General features: G+C 43.7%; 1 protein-coding gene across 1 annotated transcript in view; it reads right to left on the bottom strand.

The window, feature by feature from the left end:
- LOC121066903 (calpain-13-like) overlaps window positions 1-20,171 on the bottom strand; it is a 46,302-nt gene that overhangs the window by 10,288 nt on the left and 15,843 nt on the right. Inside the window, exons 7-18 of the mRNA XM_040550695.1 lie at window positions 19,701-19,786; window positions 18,231-18,305; window positions 17,223-17,389; window positions 15,045-15,190; window positions 11,754-11,914; window positions 10,564-10,600; window positions 9,513-9,575; window positions 8,419-8,476; window positions 7,364-7,431; window positions 5,800-5,868; window positions 4,647-4,725; window positions 1,612-1,728 (exon numbers count right to left, since the gene is read on the bottom strand). Coding sequence (XP_040406629.1) covers window positions 1,612-1,728; window positions 4,647-4,725; window positions 5,800-5,868; window positions 7,364-7,431; window positions 8,419-8,476; window positions 9,513-9,575; window positions 10,564-10,600; window positions 11,754-11,914; window positions 15,045-15,190; window positions 17,223-17,389; window positions 18,231-18,305; window positions 19,701-19,786 — 1,126 coding nt within the window. The remainder of the gene's footprint in view (window positions 1-1,611; window positions 1,729-4,646; window positions 4,726-5,799; window positions 5,869-7,363; window positions 7,432-8,418; window positions 8,477-9,512; window positions 9,576-10,563; window positions 10,601-11,753; window positions 11,915-15,044; window positions 15,191-17,222; window positions 17,390-18,230; window positions 18,306-19,700; window positions 19,787-20,171) is intronic.

Raw genomic sequence — 20,171 nt, 5'->3', positions numbered from 1 at the left:
GATGAGGTAAATTGTTGTAGCAGTGTTCTAATACATGGGTTACAATTGCTGGATTTATTTAACTATCAGTATTTCTAGTCAAAATGCTTATAATTATAGTAGTAAAAGCTATGTTTTTGTAAAACAGACTATCCTTATTTTTAGGCACTTTTGCTTACAAACACTCCTTCCTTGGCAGACAATAGATAGACACAACACAAGAAACGGAAATGTTTTCTCACTGATGAAACAAATAGTATAAAATACAAAATATGTAATACAGTAAACTGAAAGGATTGCTGAAATTGTTAAATCATTGGATAGGCCTCGCACAAAAAGACTCAGCTCTAGCCACAAAATCAAGGCTGAAGAAGGAACACGGTGCCCAAAGTAGAACTCAAACAATTGAATTAGCTGAGTGTGAGAAAAGCAAAATTGCTGAAGTGGTAAACAACAACAGAGCGTATGCAAAATGGAAAAAAGAAAAGTACAAGGTTAAGAAGACTAAGAGCCTTCATTAGAAAGACCCCAAAGTGCGACCACCAGAGGGTACTGTGAATGCGAAAGTAGGAGGGACAATATGATAATGAGTTCTCAGAAACATTAACATAAATCCTGACCTTTCTTGGAAAATTGCATGAATATGTATATCGACGTACCATAAATAAGTACTATCTCCCACGTACCCAGCACTGTTAATAAAGAATACTTGCTTTCTAATTCTCCAAAGTGAGTCAATGAGTCTTGGAAAGTTACATCGTTTTTTGTGTTTCACTGAGAAGGATCTCACACCTCCTCCTTACCAAAAAGCTGGGAGAACTGTAATGAAGTTGGTGGGAACATCTCTCCAGTTTAAAAAAGAAAAAGGCACTTATTCTTGTTGTGGTTTAGACTTCCTGACTTTTAACCAAAACAGAAAGCCTTCCATTCTTCCATTTGAGACATGTTGTTGTACTGGGTCTGTACAAGGTACTGTACTGTACTGTACAAGGTAAAACAACCACAGTTGTGTCATTCCTCCTCACTGGGTAGTGTCCTTTCTATGGTACTGCCAATGCCACCCTGGAGGAAGCTCTGCTGCAGAACAGGATGCTTAAGCTTGTGTAAAAGGGCACCAGTGCAGGGACATTTTAGAAAATGAGTCTTCCTTAGTGCATGGGAGCTCCAAAATAAGCCTGCAGAAGTCAGGCTAAATGCATGCAGCAAAAACCATTGTCAGCAGTGTCCCTGAAGAAGCTCTGAAAATACATTAGGTTTGCTCCTCCCCTGGGCAGCGTGGTGCTGCAGCAGGCTACAGGTGTTCTGATGGGCTCTGGTGGGAATCCCTTCTTCCTGCCCCCTTTCAGTGTACCCATTGCTGTATTCCCAGTCCTTTTCTCCCAGCACCATGCTGGTTTCCCCTGTAGGCAGAAGAACCTGGCTTTTGGCAAACAGCCTGCCCAAAGGGATGCTAGGACCATGCCTGGACTTTTGGCAGGTTCATTATTTCCATGCTATTCTGTAGGCCTGTATTATTGTGTCCAGCACTTTTCTCCTTGCTTCCTTCCACTACTCTGTCTGGCTTTGCAGGCTCCCCTGTGATAAAGCTGCCATGTCCCTTGCCTGACCCCAGGCCCGAGTGCCAAGACTCACAGGTCATGGTTTCAAGGCGCAGCATGCAGCACATGAAGTCAGAGAAGCCGATTCTCCTGGTAACATCACCAAACCGCAGGGACACCAGGTGTAGGACTTGCTCATTGATGGCCAGACCTGTAGAGCAGAGGGGGATGACAACACTTGGGACTCACTGCAGGATGACAGACTGACCCTGCTGGTATTGTGCACGCTACAAAGAAGCTGTGGCCTCCCCTCAGTCCTCGCATCCTGCCAGATTGGTTCTCCTCTGAGTCCCTGCAAGGCATCTCGGATTCCCCCCAGCCTTGGGAACAAGATTTGGGGTAGAGTGATGGAAAATCAAAGCCCTTCTAGTCACTCACTCATTGTGGCTTAGGTCAACAAGCAAGAAACACAATTAAATATTCTAGGATTATCTTACTTTGCAATTCTAGCTTTTATTTTCTATTAGAAAGGGTGATTTTCTTTGTGCGTAACTGTTAAAGTCTGAGCATAGCACAATGCCACTGGCATTTTCTGCTAAGCGGGGAAATACCCTGTGCTTATGCTATTATGCAGTATAGCATACCCAGGATTCTTAATTTGTACATTTTCTCTTATATTAGAAAATGGTAACGTGTTCATTTCTTTTTTATTAGCTGATTATTCAGTATTTGTGCCACAGTCTATTTGGATGGAAATTGATATTCAATTGAATGAACAAAAATTGCCTTTTAGAATGAGTCTTTTATTAGTTAAATAAAACTACCCTAAATGTGCTGGGTACACAAGAAATGATTTAAATATATTTTGGTCTGAAAGCTGATTTACTAAATAAAAAATTTTCTGCAGATGACTGGACTGATAGCTTCAGTTCGTGCATTCCCTGAGACTTCAGAAAGTCTCATTTGTTCAGCCCCAGTTTTTAGCAGCTCAGCTGCAAGTGAAGTGGCTCTCCCGCTTTTTCCAACCAGTTCTAAACTTTTCAGTTTTAATGAACTCATAATGGAGCCAGATTAATTGAGTGAGCAGAAAAGAAGAAAATGATATTCTGCACCTGTGTAGGGGGAGATGCAGCTGATGGAGGTGGGTTAGCACCCAGCATTGACAAAATCTGGTTGCATAAGCCTAGTTGGAGAAGGCCTCCAGCAGGAATTGGACACACAATGCTGAATATTGAAACAAAGGAAAAACATTTGTGCTTCAAATTAAGATAAACCCAATTTTAGATTATTTTTCTATGAGGAAAGTTTAGTAATTAAAAATATATAATTAATGACATTTTTTCTTTGATTTTGGTTTTAAACCCTGCCAAGAACCACTGTAGCAGTGAGAAATGAATCCTATCTCTTTTTTAACCCTTTGAAGGCAGTGGGAATACAATCAAATTCTCTCTGGAGAACAGATTCCATTAAGCATGGCAATGTTGCTTGAGAGATGCTCTAACCATGTCTTACAATAGTAAAACACTGACAGTTTGGCATGTTCAGTCTGGGATACACTTGCTCTGAAATTTACTCACCTGGCAATGTCTTTCAATTAACCTCATTAATACTGAAATGTAAATCCTCTCCATTTCCCAGATATTTCAGTTATGTGCTACTGCTTTTTTTTTTTTTTTGTGAGCTTACTCCCATACCTTTTATCTGTTGGATTCCTTGCTCTGGTTTTAGTCAAGCTTGAAGATAGTGACTTTATGTTTCCCTATTTTACATTATTTTGATGCATTTAGCATTGCCAGAGAGGTGTCTGTAAATATCCAAGGCCAGTGCTCCTGCACATCAGGACAGCATTGCTGTTAATGCAGCTAGCCTGCTCTACTCTGACAGAAGATTTGACCCATCATTATAATGCTTTGAAGCATTAGGACAACAGTAAAAATTAAGCTCATGCTTCAGTTTCTCGCTGGGAAGAGCTGGTCACTGAACACTTCAGGGCACAGCTGGCTTAGAGCTGTATTTCAGTACATTAGTGCCATTCTCAGACTTTTTTTTTGGGCTGCCCACTCCTTTCTGCTTAAAAGTCAGGACCAAGCTCATCCTAATGCATAGCCAAATGAAAAAAATAAAAAACGCAGCTGTCTGGCTCAAGAGATGGTAAGAATGAGTTTACAACTTTCTTTCCCCTCTCCACTCAGAACTGCTTATAGCCTAACATGTAATGAACTTGCCATTTAATAGTGCCTTTTTATCCCTTCAAATAGCTGCACAGTTTTGTCTGCCAGGACTTCTCACAGTTTTACACATTAGTGCCTTTCTAACAGAACTGGCCTGGCGGCTTCTGTTTTGACATTTGGCATATTAGTGCTGCACTCCATAGTCATATGCAAACACTCTGCCTACCTCTCAGGAACAACAAAAAAATACACATCCTTTGAGCTGATGGTTTCCACAGATAGTGCTTCTTGCACCAGGTTCCTCATAGGGACAACACCACACCAAGCTCCAGGTACCCAAATGGGAGTTTCTCTACTGTGCAATTACAAGAGAGTTGTTGTCTATGAGCTGTATTTCTTGCACAACGTCTCTGGAGAGATGACCCAGCTAAAATGCTCTGCTCATGTGAAGGGGTACCATGCACTCACTGCAAGTTTCAGCATTTGTGTAGCCAACAGAGGTCAGTGCAAACTAAATAAATGTTTGTCACTGTGGCTTTCCCTTATAGACTTAGTCACTGCCATGGACAGTAACTGCAGGAACTGGGTTATGTGCATGTTCCTTGCTCCTTTCACCTGATGTGTATTTTGCCCATGACCTAGAGAGACCCTGCAGGTTCTGGCCAATGTTGTGCTTCTCTGCATCAGTCTGTTGGCTCCCCTGCTGCAGTGCAAAGGGTGGATGATGCTGCATGGGTAGGCACAAGGCCATGCAGCAAGGAAAAGACTTCTCCCTGAAATGAATTTTCTGTCTCAATGCCCTGAAATAATGCAGTCCTCTAAGCAGAGCTGTGATCTAACTGGCACTTCTGTGTAATCCAAACTACTTTATTCATGAAAGTCTCTCATCTTTCCTCTCTCTTTTTCATCCTTCCCAGCAAAGACAGAAAAGGGAGCTGCTAAGCATATCTGGACATACCTGCTGTCTGTATTGCACTCTTCAATTCAGATATGTCAAGAAATCCAGAATTATTTCTGTCTTCCCTCGTGAAGATATCCTGAAAAATAGTATAATGGCAGATTTCAAGCACATATCACCATTCCCCAAATTTACCACTACATTTAATTCTGTAGGATGCTTTCCTTCCTTAAAAAATTTGCTGTAAGGAAATTCAACAGATGAGATGGAATAACCATGACAAAGAAAACCCATTATTACAAGTCCTGATCAATATATTATGGCATAAGAAATCCCAGTTTTGGGTTGGTTGAAGCTTTTTCCCTCACTTTCCATGGTTTGCATGTGCAGGCAGAAACAGGAATGCTTACACCTCCATTGACAAAAAGACATTGTCTATGACACACCAAATCTGCCAGGAGTCCCTGCATGCCAGAATGGCATGGGGTCATCTTTCCCAACAAACCACACTGGAGGTGCTGTTAGTGGGAAGGGCATTGTTGCTCAATGGAGAACTGGCACCCCATTGTCCTAGGTGACCTCAGGCTACCCTGAGAGAGGATGAAACAAAGTACATCCCACCAAACTTTGAAGCTTCAGGAAATCTTCCCTTCCTGCAGCAAAACTGGAGGAAGAAGTACCTGACTCAGACAAGCTGCCTGATTTTAGGTGGGACCCTATATACCAAGCTATTGTTCTCGCTGGTTCCAGAGCTAATGCTTATCTTGGAGCAGAGACATTTATCTCAAGAAAACTTTCATCACATTCTACACATTTCTGCTACAAACTGCAACACTGAGGAAGTGATGTTTTTCAGATGACTTTGTTCAATAACTCATTTCAGCTCAGAAAGCTTTAAAAAATGTTGCCAGTGGTGGTACACAGAGATTTCCATCAAATTCTGAGCCCAGTTGGCCTTCCTACCTTTTCACACTTTTTCCTCAGTGTTCCCTGCTTTAGGAAACCCTCGGTTGCTTGTTCAGAGCACTTCACACCCCACTGCTTCTTGAGCTCTCGGCCTTTGCATGAGAGGATAGAAATCTGACCCACTAGGCATGCAAACTTCACAACATTTTTCCCCACAGTACTTTAATATCACGGAGTGTCTGCACCCTGGTGATGAAAAACCCAGCAGTATAATAAAGCAGAAAAGAGATAGCACCCCCCCATATACCATGTACTTGGTGAGTTTTTGCCAGAGGCTCCCAAACTCCTGCAGTGTGAGTCGTCCATTCGAATTCGTCTATGCATTTAGTTAAGAATTGAACAGTTAATGAGTGTGAAAACTGATCATGTCTTCATTCCTGAGAATGCTGTCTTCACATAAAGTCTTAAGATGCAGTCGCTTCTGTTTGTTACTTTGTGTTGAGAAAGCCAAGATCTTTTTGGTCTCCATTATTCTCAGAGTTAAATTCACTTTTTTTCTGGTGATTTGTACAGCTGCTCACACCTGTGCTCACAAACAAAATGTTTCTACTTGTATGATGTCTTTAACCACAAGGGGTCCTGCAGTGATAACTTCAGCTGACATCTAGCCACAGAGCACAGCAGCTCTTGGGGAGTAGCAGAACTGCATGCTCCAGGCCATGTGTGCACACTGACCTGCCTTTGTGCATGGGGCAGCACAACATCAGCTCTGACTGGATCCTCCTGGAAGAACAGGCAATGAAGGAGGCAAGAGTACAAGGAGCGGATCCTAGTGCCTGCTCTCAGAAGCCAGCAGCAGCCCTTGAGCCATGCATATGCTGCAGGCAAGAAAACACTTCCCTACCATGAGCAACAGGAGCCCAGGGGTGAAAACTGACTGAAAAAAAGCTGATACTGTCTTTGCAGGCCAGGATAGGTCACACTATACCTAGGCTGTATGTACAGAGAATAAAAAAATCCATCTTGAATTAAAGCAGAGCAGCGGTTTCATCAGCTCCCTGCACGTGCCATGCATTCACAGTGTCCACTGAGCCCAGGAGGGGATTTGGAAAGGGGGAAAAATCTCTTTTGCTTGCTAGATGCAGAAAGCTAGAAAGAGAAAGGGAGTGCAGGTCAGTTTCATTCATTCCCTAGCAGCTTCTAGAAGTCTGAAAATGTCTCAAAGTTATTCCATGGCATGGAAGAAAAGAGAGAGTGAACTAGAAAGTGGGAGAAAACACAAGGGAGAATTAATGTTTTCACCAAGGAGCCCTCTTGTTTTACAATGGCCAGCAATGTATTTTCAATGTTGTCTTTTTAACAGTAAAAAGACTGTGATCCATCTAAATAGGGAAGACACACTAGACAGGATGAATAGCATTGTGACTGTGATTGGGCAGTGGCAATGCTTCCCACACATACACACCCCAGCTTTGCTGTCAATGCTGGCAAGCCATTTAAGCTGCCATCACAGGCTCATGTGGTTTCAGCTGTAAGGGAAAAGATAGCACCGGGCTGTGCCTAGGCTCTGCACGGCCTCCTCACCTGAGGCCCTGTCTGTGGCCTGCGCCGAGGGTGAAGCGTAGCAAAGCCCTGGGTCCCACAGGGTGGGAAGTGAGAGCCAAGAGTTAGCGGCTAGGTGGAGGTAGCAGACTTCCCAGAGCTAGGGCATGCATGGCGAAGTCTTGCATATCGTCCATGACAGTTATTTATTGAGGAATGAGGCTAATATTTACTTGCAGGTTCTTACACTGGGAGGCTCAGCTCAGCCATAACTCAAGGAAAGGATGGGCTGCACTAGGGAAGTTTATTGCTTCTGCTTGAAAGGATACATCCATCAGAGCTAAAATGCCTCTGCATGAATCAAAGCTGAATTTTCCTCCAAGGCTGGCCATTTCATCTGCAAGGATTGACAAAACAGATGGAATCAGCAAAAGTGAGGTGGGTGCCAGATGTGTATCCAAGCCACCAGTGGGAGGGAAGGAGGACACTAGTCTGAAGGCTCACATAACAAAAAAGGGTGACATAACAGGCTGAGGTCCACTAAAGGAGTTTGAAGTGTCTCAGACACCTCTACTGCTTCCTTCCTGAAGGACAGGTGCCCCGTTGGGGCTCACAGATAGCTGCTCTGCACAGTCTTTGCCTACCCTGTTGGAAACAGAAGACTCCTGGAATAAGGATTACTAAAATGGCAGTGATATGAAAGGCCATGCTGAACTAGTGAGTTCTGAAGCAACCTGAGATTTGTGTATGATCATCTCATGCTATTTTTGAGGTGGGTAGGTTAGGAAGTGTGGGAAATGCTCAAAGTCAGCTTGAGGCCTCTGCAGAACGGGGACACAGGCCAGGGCAGAGCTGGGGGGGCAGTGAAGAGAGCAAGGGACACAGCTCCCTGTGGTCCTTGCTGAAGCAGCCTGGCTGGGGACTGAGTTCCTGCTAGAACTGGTGGGTCATGGAGCAGGAAGGAGGGCTCACGGGGACTGTGGGGACATCAGGGGTCAGAATGGAGCACCGTAGGTCTGTGGAGCACAGGCTCTTCCTAGGGCAGGACGGGGAGGGGAGGGTGAAATTCAGCTGTCAAGCAGATGCATGGCTTTGCTGATGGCCATGCATTAAGGAGGCTGTCAGCAGCCGGTCTGGACTGTATTGCCCTCTTCATGTGATCATTACTTTCATTTTATTTATTTATTTTAATAACACCACACTGCTGTGCACGTAAAGGAAGATTAGTGGAGACATTTCTCATTCTTCAAGATCCCATATTGTATTAAGCCACACTGAGGATTTTTTGAAGACCATCAAGACATTACTAAATCCTCTGTCTAATTTACACTAGACTAAGGATAGGGAAGTACCGAAGACATTAGCTGAGTCGTAAAAGCTTTACCTTGCAGGACCACTTCATTAAGGAGTTGTCGCAGCTGCGAGGCATCAATAGCTGAGCCCTAATGCAGAACAAAATGCAAAGAGGTCTGTGAGTGCAAAGTTTTCTCCTGCCTCACTTTTGCCCCAAATACTTATGCACCACGGCAACCAAGAAGGACTTCTGCTCATACCTGAGCAGCACCCACCCAGGAGCACAACAAAGCCCTTCATGCTGCTGGACCATGGTCTGCTCTTCTCCATGTGTGTATGCAGGGGAGTTACAGGCCTTCCCATCAACATGGGGTATTTTCAGTGGTGATAGGAACACTTGCTCACTTCAGCCACATCCTCTTCACCAGCCCCCAAGCTGGAAAGTCACCAAGTGGCAGCACATCAGGCAGCTGGGTGAGTGGGATGCAAAAACAGGCACCACTGCCTGCTTCCCTCTGAGCAGCCCAACCCAGCAGCAAGCCAGACTGTCTCCCTGTCTGAGACATTGCCAGAGCTTTCAACATGGCAGCCCTTGTTCATTTTCACCTTAATGCACTGATACAGCTATTAACTGCAAGAGGTCCACTGTGCAAAGACTTTTGGCAGTGATTTTTTTCTTTCTCTTGACTAAGTCAAGCAGTTTTTTATAACGCTTTATTAAGCCATTAAAAGCATCTCCTGTGAATGCACATAGTTTGGCTCAGAAAAAGCAGGAATCAATTACTCAAGCACTCACTGACGTCTAATTTCCAACTGCTGCAAAGGCAAAATGATGCTGATGAGAGAGGGGATACACAAAGCTTTCTAATCACTTTCTGTACATAAACAAATCAAAGCCAAATAAAGTACATATGCAAGCCCATCACCAGCACAATCATAAATCTCCAGTGCTCTAAAATATGGAGCTAGACATTCTATCCCAACTGAATGTTCCATTTTTCTGGGGGTTTTGGCAGGTAAATCAATACTGTTTCCAGGGGGTTTTCACTTGAAGATGAAGCTACATTTCCAAAAAGCATTTTTCTAAATGGATTGGTATAAACATTGGAGATTAGAGTTCTTTTTGCAAGTCCACATACCAATTTTAATATTATTATTTTCAGCAAGATGCTTTAGATAGCGTACCTGTTTAGCATATCTTAGGAAGATAGCCTTATAGGAGCTGTCCTGGTTCTGTCTTGGTACAACCTGGATGAAAGAATAAGTATGCACATAAATAATTCAGTTACAAAACGATTGGAGGCAGCAGTCTGCAAATCCAAATAGAGCTTTACAGAGGGCAGGGAAAGAACAGCCCAACTGCCTGAGCTGGAGCAGAAAGTGTGGGTACCATAATTTGTCAGTCAAAACATTGGCTAATGACAACAGCCAAGTAAACTGACAGCTTGTCAGTGGAAAAAGATAAGCCACTATTTATGCTATGCCTCTAATGGGGCTTAATTGCAGGCTGGAAAATGAATCAAAAGGGAAGGACTTTGCACCACTATAAGTAAGAGCCTGCTCAGTGGCATGGTTTTACAAGCAAACAGTGACACAGCAGCATGGACTGAACCCAGTTTTGAAGTGTAATTTCCTTTATATCTAAGATACCTAGGTGAAAATCAGAAGAAATCTGCTTTGGGCCTCACCTCTATGGACTACTATGCCTTATAGGGTGCAAGCACTAAATGAAGCCATTCCCATGGGGAGACGTACAACCGCTCTCTCAGGTGTGAGTTCTTTTAAAAAGTGGTCACACTGATTTGTGAGTTTTAAATCAGTTTTTCCCCATCTCCTTCTTGGATACATACCCATTTCATAGACAGTGCAAGAACTGACTACCTTTGAAATGCTTTCCACCCTGCTATATTTGGTTGATCAATGTATTAAAAGTGGCAAGGACAGTCAGGCCAACAAAGGGACTGTATAAGATTTGTTTCCTTCAGAAATCAGGCTCTGAAAGCGACATATGTGAAGACGAAGAGCTTTGCTGTGACTCATCACTCCAGAGGGGTACCCCAGCCTGTACACACACTTGCTCTCCCACCTTGACTGGGGTGCCAGAGGGATAGTTACTGGGTGGTGAAAGAAAAGCAGAGTGGTATCCCGTGTATAGGGAAGGGGAGTCAGAAGAAGTGGCTTTCCCTAGGAACCATTCACAACCACTAGTATCTACATCAGTTTTCAGGACTCTTACCGTTGGCAGCATTGGGCTGAGCAGGGAGTCTGAGTTCCTAAAAAACAATTAAAAGAGTCACACTGGGAGAAAATGGGCCCTTCCAGAGCATTGATCTGCAAACATGGCAGACCCCAGACAGAGAATACAGTGCCCCACACAAGAACCCACAGAGTGTCCTCTGATCCCATGGTGGTAATGTTCCCTTCTCCCTTGTACAAGCCTCTCAATGCTGTGACTGCTACAGAGACCCATGGGAACAGCATGCCCATGCTTTACCTCACTGAATAAGCTGTATAAGGATCACAAGCTCTCCTGGAAAGAGATACATCCAAGGAGTGAGCCATCTTGTGCATGAATCATCACACTGAAGGCAGTCTAGCCCAGAGCACAGACTTCTCACGTTTGTTTTCCAATAACTAAGGAGTTGCCTTAATTTGTTCTGAGCCATTTTTGCCAGAGGCCAAAGCCTAGAAAACACTCTCATTATTAAGATATGGGCCTATGACGTAAGACTGGCAATCGCCTCCACTATAAAGCTTACTAAAGGAAAGGCACTGCATATCTGATGCTTAAAGGTTATTTGGTAACACTGAGCGCTGGGGTTTGCTCTTTAAATAATGCACACCCAGATATTTATATGCAAATGTGATACTAGCTGCCTTTGCATGAACTAGGATATCAGTTTTCTGTTAAGTCTATCCTTCAACACCTTCCTTATACCCACAGAGAGCTCCAGTGGGCCTGCCTATTGGATGGCTGGGTGAAGGGGTCAAAGCCCCACTGCTCTTTGCTTCTTTGCCACTGGGACATGACCTATGCGGGGTCCAGCCGGCACAACATACAAAACTATATAATGGCTATTAAGAAAAAGAAGCTCTCAGTCCTCCTTTTATTTAAGACAGATTTCCCCACAAGCTGGCAGGGCATATATCAGAACTGCTGTTCATTTGTGCGGCTCTTTGTACCAAAGCTGAGACCCTCGATGGCTGCCAATGAGCTGTTGCCCTGTTGTGCAGTGGCCACCTGTGCATCTGACTGTATACAGCTGATTCCCCTCAACATGGTACTTAACACTAAGCTGTGGCTTCCCAACACGCTTCTAGAGTGCATTAAAAGCAAATTGCCACATTAGTTATCTTGACATTGAATTGTTAAATCATGGCACACTGTAAGTCTGGGCCTGTATGGAGTACTCATCATTATCTTACTCATTGTAGCATTCATTCTTCAAGAAAATTCGTAAGACAAATTCAAAATCTTGGTGCTCTGTTGTAGCAGGAATGACAGCATAGGTTCCTGGACTCAAAGTAAAGTAGTTGGTGACATCTCGAGTAAGAGAAAAATCTTGTTTCAGAACTTTGGAGTTCTTCTGAAAGAAAAACACAGGTGGCTATCTCACTCTCCCTCTCAGGAATCAAAGTAAATCAATAACTGTACCCACAGCAGCCTTATTTACCCACTGCTTTCTAAATCTACACTGCATCTAATATGCCTTAACCTTCCCAGTGGCATGCAAAGTTTGACTAGGAGACAGACTTTGTCCAAGAACACATCAATAACACAAGAGGGTGGAAGAAATTATAAAATAAAAAAAAAAGAAAAAGAAAGAAAGAAAGAAGGGAGGAAGGAAGGAAGAAAGGAAGGAAGGAAGCAATATGTTTTAGTGGATTTCATGAGAAATTCAATTAACATCAAGCAGACTAGAATTCGTCAAGGAATCAAGGATGAATACTCTTACTAAAACTTCCCTGAGATAGCTGGTATAACTCCCTGACATGCTTCCCTAACGTAACCCAGAGTCATCAGAGAGCTCACTAAGCATCTCACCCAGATGACAATGCTTCAAGAATCACAACTCAAACCTTTCAGCAAGTGTCACAAGAAAACAGAACATTCTGATCTTTCTTCTGTCATTCCAGTATTTTTGCTGAGGTGAAACTAATATAATGCAACAGCTATTACTATTAGGACATGTAAAGATAGCATAATAAAAAAACACTTACTAAACATATTCCCCAAAATACATCAGCGTGTATAAATTCTATTTAGAATGGTTATAAAGCATGGCAGAGTTATTTATGAGCCATGCCTTTGGGAGAAAATAACATAAAACTGCTATTCTGGGAGGAAAAAAAAAAAAGATGACTACTGTTACAGAGGCCTAGGAGGCATGTAGACTGCCAAGTATTATGGGTCAGATTTTGAGTAGATGGAAATGGTCAGTGCTGCAAAGAAATAAATGACATAATCCTTTTCACTTTTGGGTCTCATTTGACATTTCTTCCGGTAAAAAGCAGAAGCAGGTTAATATCTCGAAGGAGTCAAAGCTGGTGTGAGATAAGAATCAGCCTCTACACGTTGCTCAGCTCTGTCACACAACATTAAGCCTACCTCACAGCTATGTATTAGTGCTCCGTGTCTATACTTAATCAAAGGCTTCCTAGAGCTATCAGGTATGTCCATTCTGGTTTGCATTCTTGCCTGTACTGCGTTCCCCTCATCCTGCCAATGGATGATGCACTTTTTACTTTACAGCAACAATATGATGAGTCTCAAATAAATACTGAACAATGAACGATGCTGCTGATGAGTAACAGCTATGAAAGCAGTTGAAGCAGGAAAAGTGAGGCCTCATGAATCTTAGCAATTGCACTCCCCTTCTTCAAACAACCCCCTCATGAACTTTTTAAGCAAAGATGCCACCTCTGACTGCCCTCAGGCACTGAGACTAGACACTGGGAAATAAACAGCAATGTACACTACCCTGGTTTTAGCTCCTAGATTTGGCTTTTACTGCTACCAGGGCAGGAGGCTGGGCTGTGAGGAGTTCGTAGAGCAGCTCTCCTGTTAAAATGATTAGGCTTTGTCCTTATTTTCTGTATAATCTGCTCTGTGCATTTGTACCAATTTCATTACAATACTGAAAGACATGGGGTGACAGGGCAGCATGACAGTCCCCCTTCACTGACCAGCTGCTCCAGAGTAATGCTGGTGTCCCTGGTAATCACCTGTCCTGACCTTGCCTTCCAGCTCCTGCATGGGAGACAACCTTGGACCAGAAGCCCACCCTGTGCACGAGGTGAGCCAGGGGCTGACACCCCACAGAGGTCATGTCATCCAGCCTCGACATACTCATCAAATTTCATCTGACCTTGGGAATGCACCAAGGAAGAAAAAAAGATAATGAAATGAACATACCTGAGCATCAATTAGAGGTGAAAAAAAAAAGATAAAAAGCAAGTTTTAAACACAAAGCAAGAATCAAATCTGTCTCCTGGTCTACTTCCTGATTAAACAAAACCCCCTTTCCAAGGGACCCCAGAACTATGCCATGACTACTCAGTGAGAGTCCTTTCTGTCAAAATGGGTGACTAATCAAGATGAGCATGCACCATACTAGAGCAGTCAGGGGCCTCCATGTCTGGTGACTGTTGGGGCAGCTGATGAGGATGCTGGAAGGAGCAAGTTCCCCATGTACTGGGAGCAGCTGCTCTTTTTGAGCACCACAGCATCCTGCAGGGCTGATATCTGCACCAGAGGATCTTCTTGAATAAGGATAATGAGTTCCAATCCCTGAAAGAATGGTCATTCTATTACATTTTGTATTTCTCATCAGATATCAGATACCGTTTTTATGAGCTACAAAGCCATGCTCTTCCTTCCTCTGAGGAACTGTTAAACTCAGGGCATCAATTATTCAAAGTCTGGGACTAGGGCAAACCTCTCCAGTGATCAGGAGAATTGTGAAGTTAGGGCGAATGTGAAGTTAGGATCAAAGAAATCTTTGCTTCCTTTTATTCTTCAGGTTAAGAATAACTCCTCCCAATCTCCCTAAGACAAGAACAAAAATGCTTTGGAAAAATGCTAGCAGCCATCTCTACTAGCAGCTACACTTTCAGTAAGCTTGGTAATACTCTGACAGTAATTGTCCTTGAACTGGCACATGCCTAGACAGTCACCAAGAAAAAAAAAGGGTGAAATTTTAGTTGGAGGTCCCATGTATCTGACTAGATTGGCTCTGCATTGGTCTTGAGCAAAGCTTTCCCAAATGTTTTGCCGCATTTCTGTGATGCCCATTCGGGGGAACAAGAGCCCATTCTCTTTTCTGCTTGAGTTGGAGTACTGCCCTGGGGTTTGTGCTGGCTGCCAGGCATTTTGCTGGACTAGCAAGGCAAGTCACTAGCACCGCTGGACACAGAGGTTACTGCCCTAGCATCTTGTGCAACCTATGGATCCTCTGAGTTTCCCAGGGGTATTTTAGGATGCAAAAAACCTGAAAATTCAAATTTCCTTCTCAAGATATGAATAAAGGAAATTAAGCCTGCTTAGCTCTACTTTTCCTATGTCTTCCTAATAAAGAAAGCATCCAGAAATTCACTCCAATACTGACTGCTCTCCTTTAACAGCCCAAAAGGCAATTTAGTCTTTCATTTACATGTATAGATACAATAACCCACACAGAAAACAACAGCATCTGTATTATACCTGATTGTGCTTACCTTTGTGATCGAAAAGCCAATCCTCAAAGTCTGTGCATCCTCCATACCCTCAGCATATTTTTGCATGAGTGAAATGACCACATTATAGCTTTTGGGGGCATTACTTGTCACTTCAAAGAAATACTTAGGGTTCTTCGAAACTGCACCTGCTGAGGAAGTGTTATTAGATTAGTAGTAGCCACACAGATATCCCAGTAGTAGCCTGTTGCGTTAGATCTTGCTTATATACACCCAGAGGAAGAGGTAGCTGCTCCAAGATGCTTTCAGTGCGACAGAGCACTACAGTCTCTATATTATCAGTAGGAGTTGAGGCATCTGGAGTTAAACTAATTGCCCATTAATCATTTTAGAAATGTCTGGCAAAGTGATAAATGCCAGGCAGATTTCTCACCCACATACCTGTTTCACCTACATGGTACACTTTCCTCAAGGCAGGAAAAGAGTGATTTTTTAACCACCTGGCTGACCTGGTGGCTGAGCTGAAAAGTATTGTGTCTTGGAGGTCATAAGCACATAAAAGAAAAAGACAAAATGATCCAAAACTATCCTCCCTTTCCTTCCTGCCGGTGTTTATGATGGAGAAGACAGAGGGACAAGGACCAGAATGAAAAGGCTTCTTCTTGGCCAAGGTTTTGATTAACAAGAAGCATCCCTGACAAGAAGTGAAATGTGCAAACTGAGCTGTGCACAACATCTGCTTAAATTGGTCTAGGCTTTAAGCTGTGTTCAGTGGCCTTGAAAGCTATATTTCAGCCCAAAATTGTACTTGGGCAGTAACTCTAGTAGAGGGCCGGTGGCAAAACAGCTCCGAGGAAAACTGTTCTGCCCACATGCTCTCAAGTTCAGGCCCTGCACCTCCTCACTCAGTTCCAGTGCCTCTGGTGTGCTGCAGCACAGGCCATGGTTTATAATCACCACTTGGAGATGGCAGTGAAGATGAGAAGGAGCCAGAAACCTGTAAGACAAAACCTATTTGCTGCTAAGTCAGGGATCAGCACTGCAGAAAAAAAGTAGCTCCATCACAGACCATATGCTGCCATTTTAGATTAGAAACAGAGCCCGAATGTGATGCAGCAGAAAAAAATAATATAACAAAAAATACTAGTAATAGTTAGAGCTTCCAGTGCCAGAAGAGTACTTGGAGAAGCAGTTAGAACTAGAATTAGAATACTTCCCCTGGAAGGGACCTACAAAGATCATCTAACCTAACTGCCTAACCACTTCAAGTCAAAAATATGTTTTAACCAAAAGTTAAAGTAGGGCATGGAGGGCATTATCCAAATGGCTCTTGAAAATTGAAAGGGGCATCAACCACCTCACTAGGATGCCTGTTCCACTGTTTGAGCAATCTCCTAGTACAGAAATTTTTCATTATACCCACCTGAACCTTCCCTGGCACAGCTTTGTGCTGTTCCCATGCATCCTGTTAGCAGAGAGAAGAGATTTGTGTCTCTATCTCCATTTCCCTTCCTCAGGAAGTTGGAGAGAGCAATGAGGTTGCCTCTTAGCCTCCTTTTCTGCAAACTAGATAACCCAAATGTCCTCAGCCTCTCCTCACAGGACACGTGAAAGGCAATACAAGCTCTTCTATCAGCTTTGTTGCCCTCCTCTGGACACTTTCAAGGGTCTTAACAGCCTTTTTATACTGTGGAGCCCAGAGCTGTGCACAATATTGAAGATCAGGCTGCACCATTGCTCACCTCTTTTTACTGGTTGGCTATGCTGTGTTTAATGCACCCCAATAAAATAAACGAGGTCTTTTCTGGTCAATAGACTTTCCACCTTTGAAAACAGAGTTTTGTAGCACAATTCTTTCAGCTCATATTCATTCAATTTCAGAGTATTTCTTGTTCTGGGAAACCAGCCACCTATTTGCCATAGCAGACTGAGGGGTGAGGTCCCTGTAGCACCTGCTGAAACTAGCTGAAAGAATATTGACGTACGTTTTGATTTAAAGAGTTTAGGGTCTCTAAATCACAAGCCCTCTTTTTTTAACTCAGCAGCAAGTGCTGCTGCTTTATTTCTGTCTCTAAAGCTGATAGGTGGTGTAATGGGAAAGAGCAGGCCTTAATAACTGGCAATCAATATCTCTGCTATTTGATTCTCATTGAATGTTTCAGTGTAATCACCTAGTGCAGAGGAGGAGAGGACTGGGTGACTGCAGTAAACATTTATTACCGAGGGAAGAGTTGTTCCTGCCTGTGGAGAGTGAATTACTCCACTGGTCGATGTGCCTGTCCACAGACCATGTCGTGCTGCGCTGATCTCCAAAGTCCAGGAACGTTGGGGTGCTGTTACATATACACAGCCAGGAAAACTGCTCACAAAAGTCTTCACAGGACATCCTGCAAAGACGGAGGAAACCTTACCTTTCAGTCTGAGACACCAGTGAGATACTCATGTTCACCCCCTATGTCTCCAAGTAGGGTTAGAGCAGTACTGCACAGCATGGCCGAGCTGGCTGACACTGTGCAGAAGAGGTCAGCCCTCGGTGCTTTTGGATTGTCCTAACTATGCCTAAACCCCCAGTGAAATTACAGGACATGTTTAGCAGTGCCTAGGTGAAGCCCTACTATCTCCAGCACAACTCTGCTATGGTGCCTTGCTCTGTCCGTCTGTGACATCCTGTCCTGCCTTCAATGCTCTGCTCAAGCCTGAAGTGTCCATCTCAGCCCAGTCTGCTGTTCCCCTGCATTCCCCAGAGCCTCACAGGGTAAGCGTGGACTTTCTGAAGAATAATGGGTTTTCTAAAGGATGTCTAACCCATGGTTAAACTGGACCTCAGAGTATTCAGAGGCTGTGAAAAGCCACAGGCACCTGCAGAGCAGTCAAGTGCATAAGCTCCAGCCACCTATCCCTCTGAGCAGCTGAAATTCAAGCTGGTCACTTTAGGGGGAACGAAAATGTGACAAAAGGACTAGGTCTCAGTGAGCTGGATTTTCACTTTGTTTACTTAATTTTCTTCACCAGTTTGTTGCATAATATTGGCCAGTTTCATTTCTCCAAGTCTCATTTCTTCTGAGACCATTGGAACCGGACAACCTCCAATTTGCTGTTTGCACGCAATTAACACGGAGGTGCTTTGAGCCATCAATAAGAGCAGAGAAAAAAATGCCTAAATGACCTTTCTTTCATAATGAATGCAAACAGAAAACCTGGTAGACAGAAGGATTGATAGGGAAATACCAGAATTCTCCATCATCTTTGTTTCTGCAGAGGTCTTCCTTGATTTGAGGCTCAACATGGTTCCACTCTGGAGAACTGTGAACAGGAACAAATCAACAAAGCGTTGTGAGAGGCACGAGTTTTCATCTCTCCAGCCAGTCCATTCCTCTACCCAGCCTATCAAGTTGAGAGGGATCAAGAGGGGTAAGCGAACTGCACACTGGGAACAGGACTGTGCTCAACAATTTCATAGCCAAGGCCAGCAAACGAAGCACTGCACCTTTGCTGTACCTGGCCCTTAGCAACCCGTCCTAGGATGGGGAATCCTACCTCTGCCCTCAGAGCATTGGTCGCCTGTCCCCACACTGAAGAGGTTAGCGAGGTACCAAGGCTTAATGTTCCTAAGTGCTGATATTACCTCAACGTGCAGAGGGCACATTAGCCAATTAAATGTGTTGTTTCCTAGCAGCATGTTTATAATTAAGTGATAATTGTACTTTCTGCTGAATGTAAGACAAGTAAACAGAGCATGAATCAATAATTTGACCCATGCAGCTTAACTATGAATATGCTCCACTGACTTCTAAACTACAGTTAGGATTATAGTAAGCTTTCAAAAACAGGAGGATGCTGTCTATCATCCCAGCCTTGAACGTGTCTGTACCACCTGCCAACCCATCCAGACACTACATGTTAGCCTGACCTTTCTCAGTAGAGAAGTCATGAGTGGTCCTAGCAACAAGGAGAGGTGTGATGCTATTAAATCACCTAAGTGTAATACCTGTGCATCTCTCTAGTCAGAATAACACTGACACAGCTCCACCAGCCAAACTAACATTTATTCATTTACAGAAAATTGTTGCAAGTCTTCCTCTGGGGAAGAGAAGTAAGTTTGCACACATAGCAGGAAAGTGTCCCTTACATGTCTAAAGCTGAACACAGGATCCAAAAGATCAGTTCAAGCCAACCAGTGGCACTTTGCCTTTGCAATAGCCAAAGACCCTTTTTGTCTGTCTGTGTTTAATACCACTTAACAGCGCTGCCCTACTCTCATGGACTCTGCTAACCATCCTCCTCCCAGAGCTGGACTCATGGGAGGGCAGGAGGAGCATGAAGGCAGATGCATGATTGCTGCAGGAGGATTCAACAGAAGCAGCCAGACACTGTCTAGGCGCATGATCAGACCTTACTCCAGGTAGTAACAAGTCTCTTATCCATGACCTATCTGGAATTACCCACTGGGAAAAATGTACTCAGACAAAAAGGGATACCTGAGCTAGGCCTAGCGACAAGCACATATAACACAAATGCTGCATTAGTTTTCTTTCAACTGGATTTCTATGAGCAGTGGCTTTGCAGCTGGAAATAGAGCTTATAATGAATTGATTTGGAACTGCCTGTTTCATTATTATGGATGTGAGGCAGAGCTCCTTTATAATAAGCCTATACAAGAGTGATTTGTCTTAGGAGATGAAAGCTTTAAGGCCATACTTGTCACTCCAGGCCCCCTTCCACTCCCCACGGCCCCATGGATTCCAGATTCTGATGATATGTTCCCAGCCATTCTTGTAGCGTATCTGTAAAGAGGAAAGAAAAACAAGCTCAGTCACAACTTTTCACTATCACGATATTCAGTGAAGAGATGGGTAATAAAATGTGTCCTCTATAATTTGGGGGCCTGATTTAACTGCAGCTAAAAGTCAGTGCCTTTTGCTGCTTGTAGAGGAATGATGTGTGGAAAGTTGTTGGTTTCCCAAGGACAGTGAATAGCAGTGGGCTGACACAGACAGAAGTGGCAGCATTCCTGCAACACTGCATGAATTCAACACCTCTGGTGTCTAGTTCTGCACATCTAAGGCTGTTGCCTAGCAAAGGCAGAGACTTTGGGTGTCTAGACCACCAGACTGCCTGATGCAAATGTTGACAATCAATACGGACAGACGATAATAAACTGAATCTGTG

Source organism: Cygnus olor, chromosome 3 (assembly GCF_009769625.2).
Source record: "Cygnus olor isolate bCygOlo1 chromosome 3, bCygOlo1.pri.v2, whole genome shotgun sequence".
NCBI lineage: Eukaryota > Metazoa > Chordata > Aves > Anseriformes > Anatidae > Cygnus > Cygnus olor.
The sequence above is the reverse complement of the archived record's forward strand: the minus strand, read 5'-3'. Positions and strand labels throughout refer to the sequence as shown.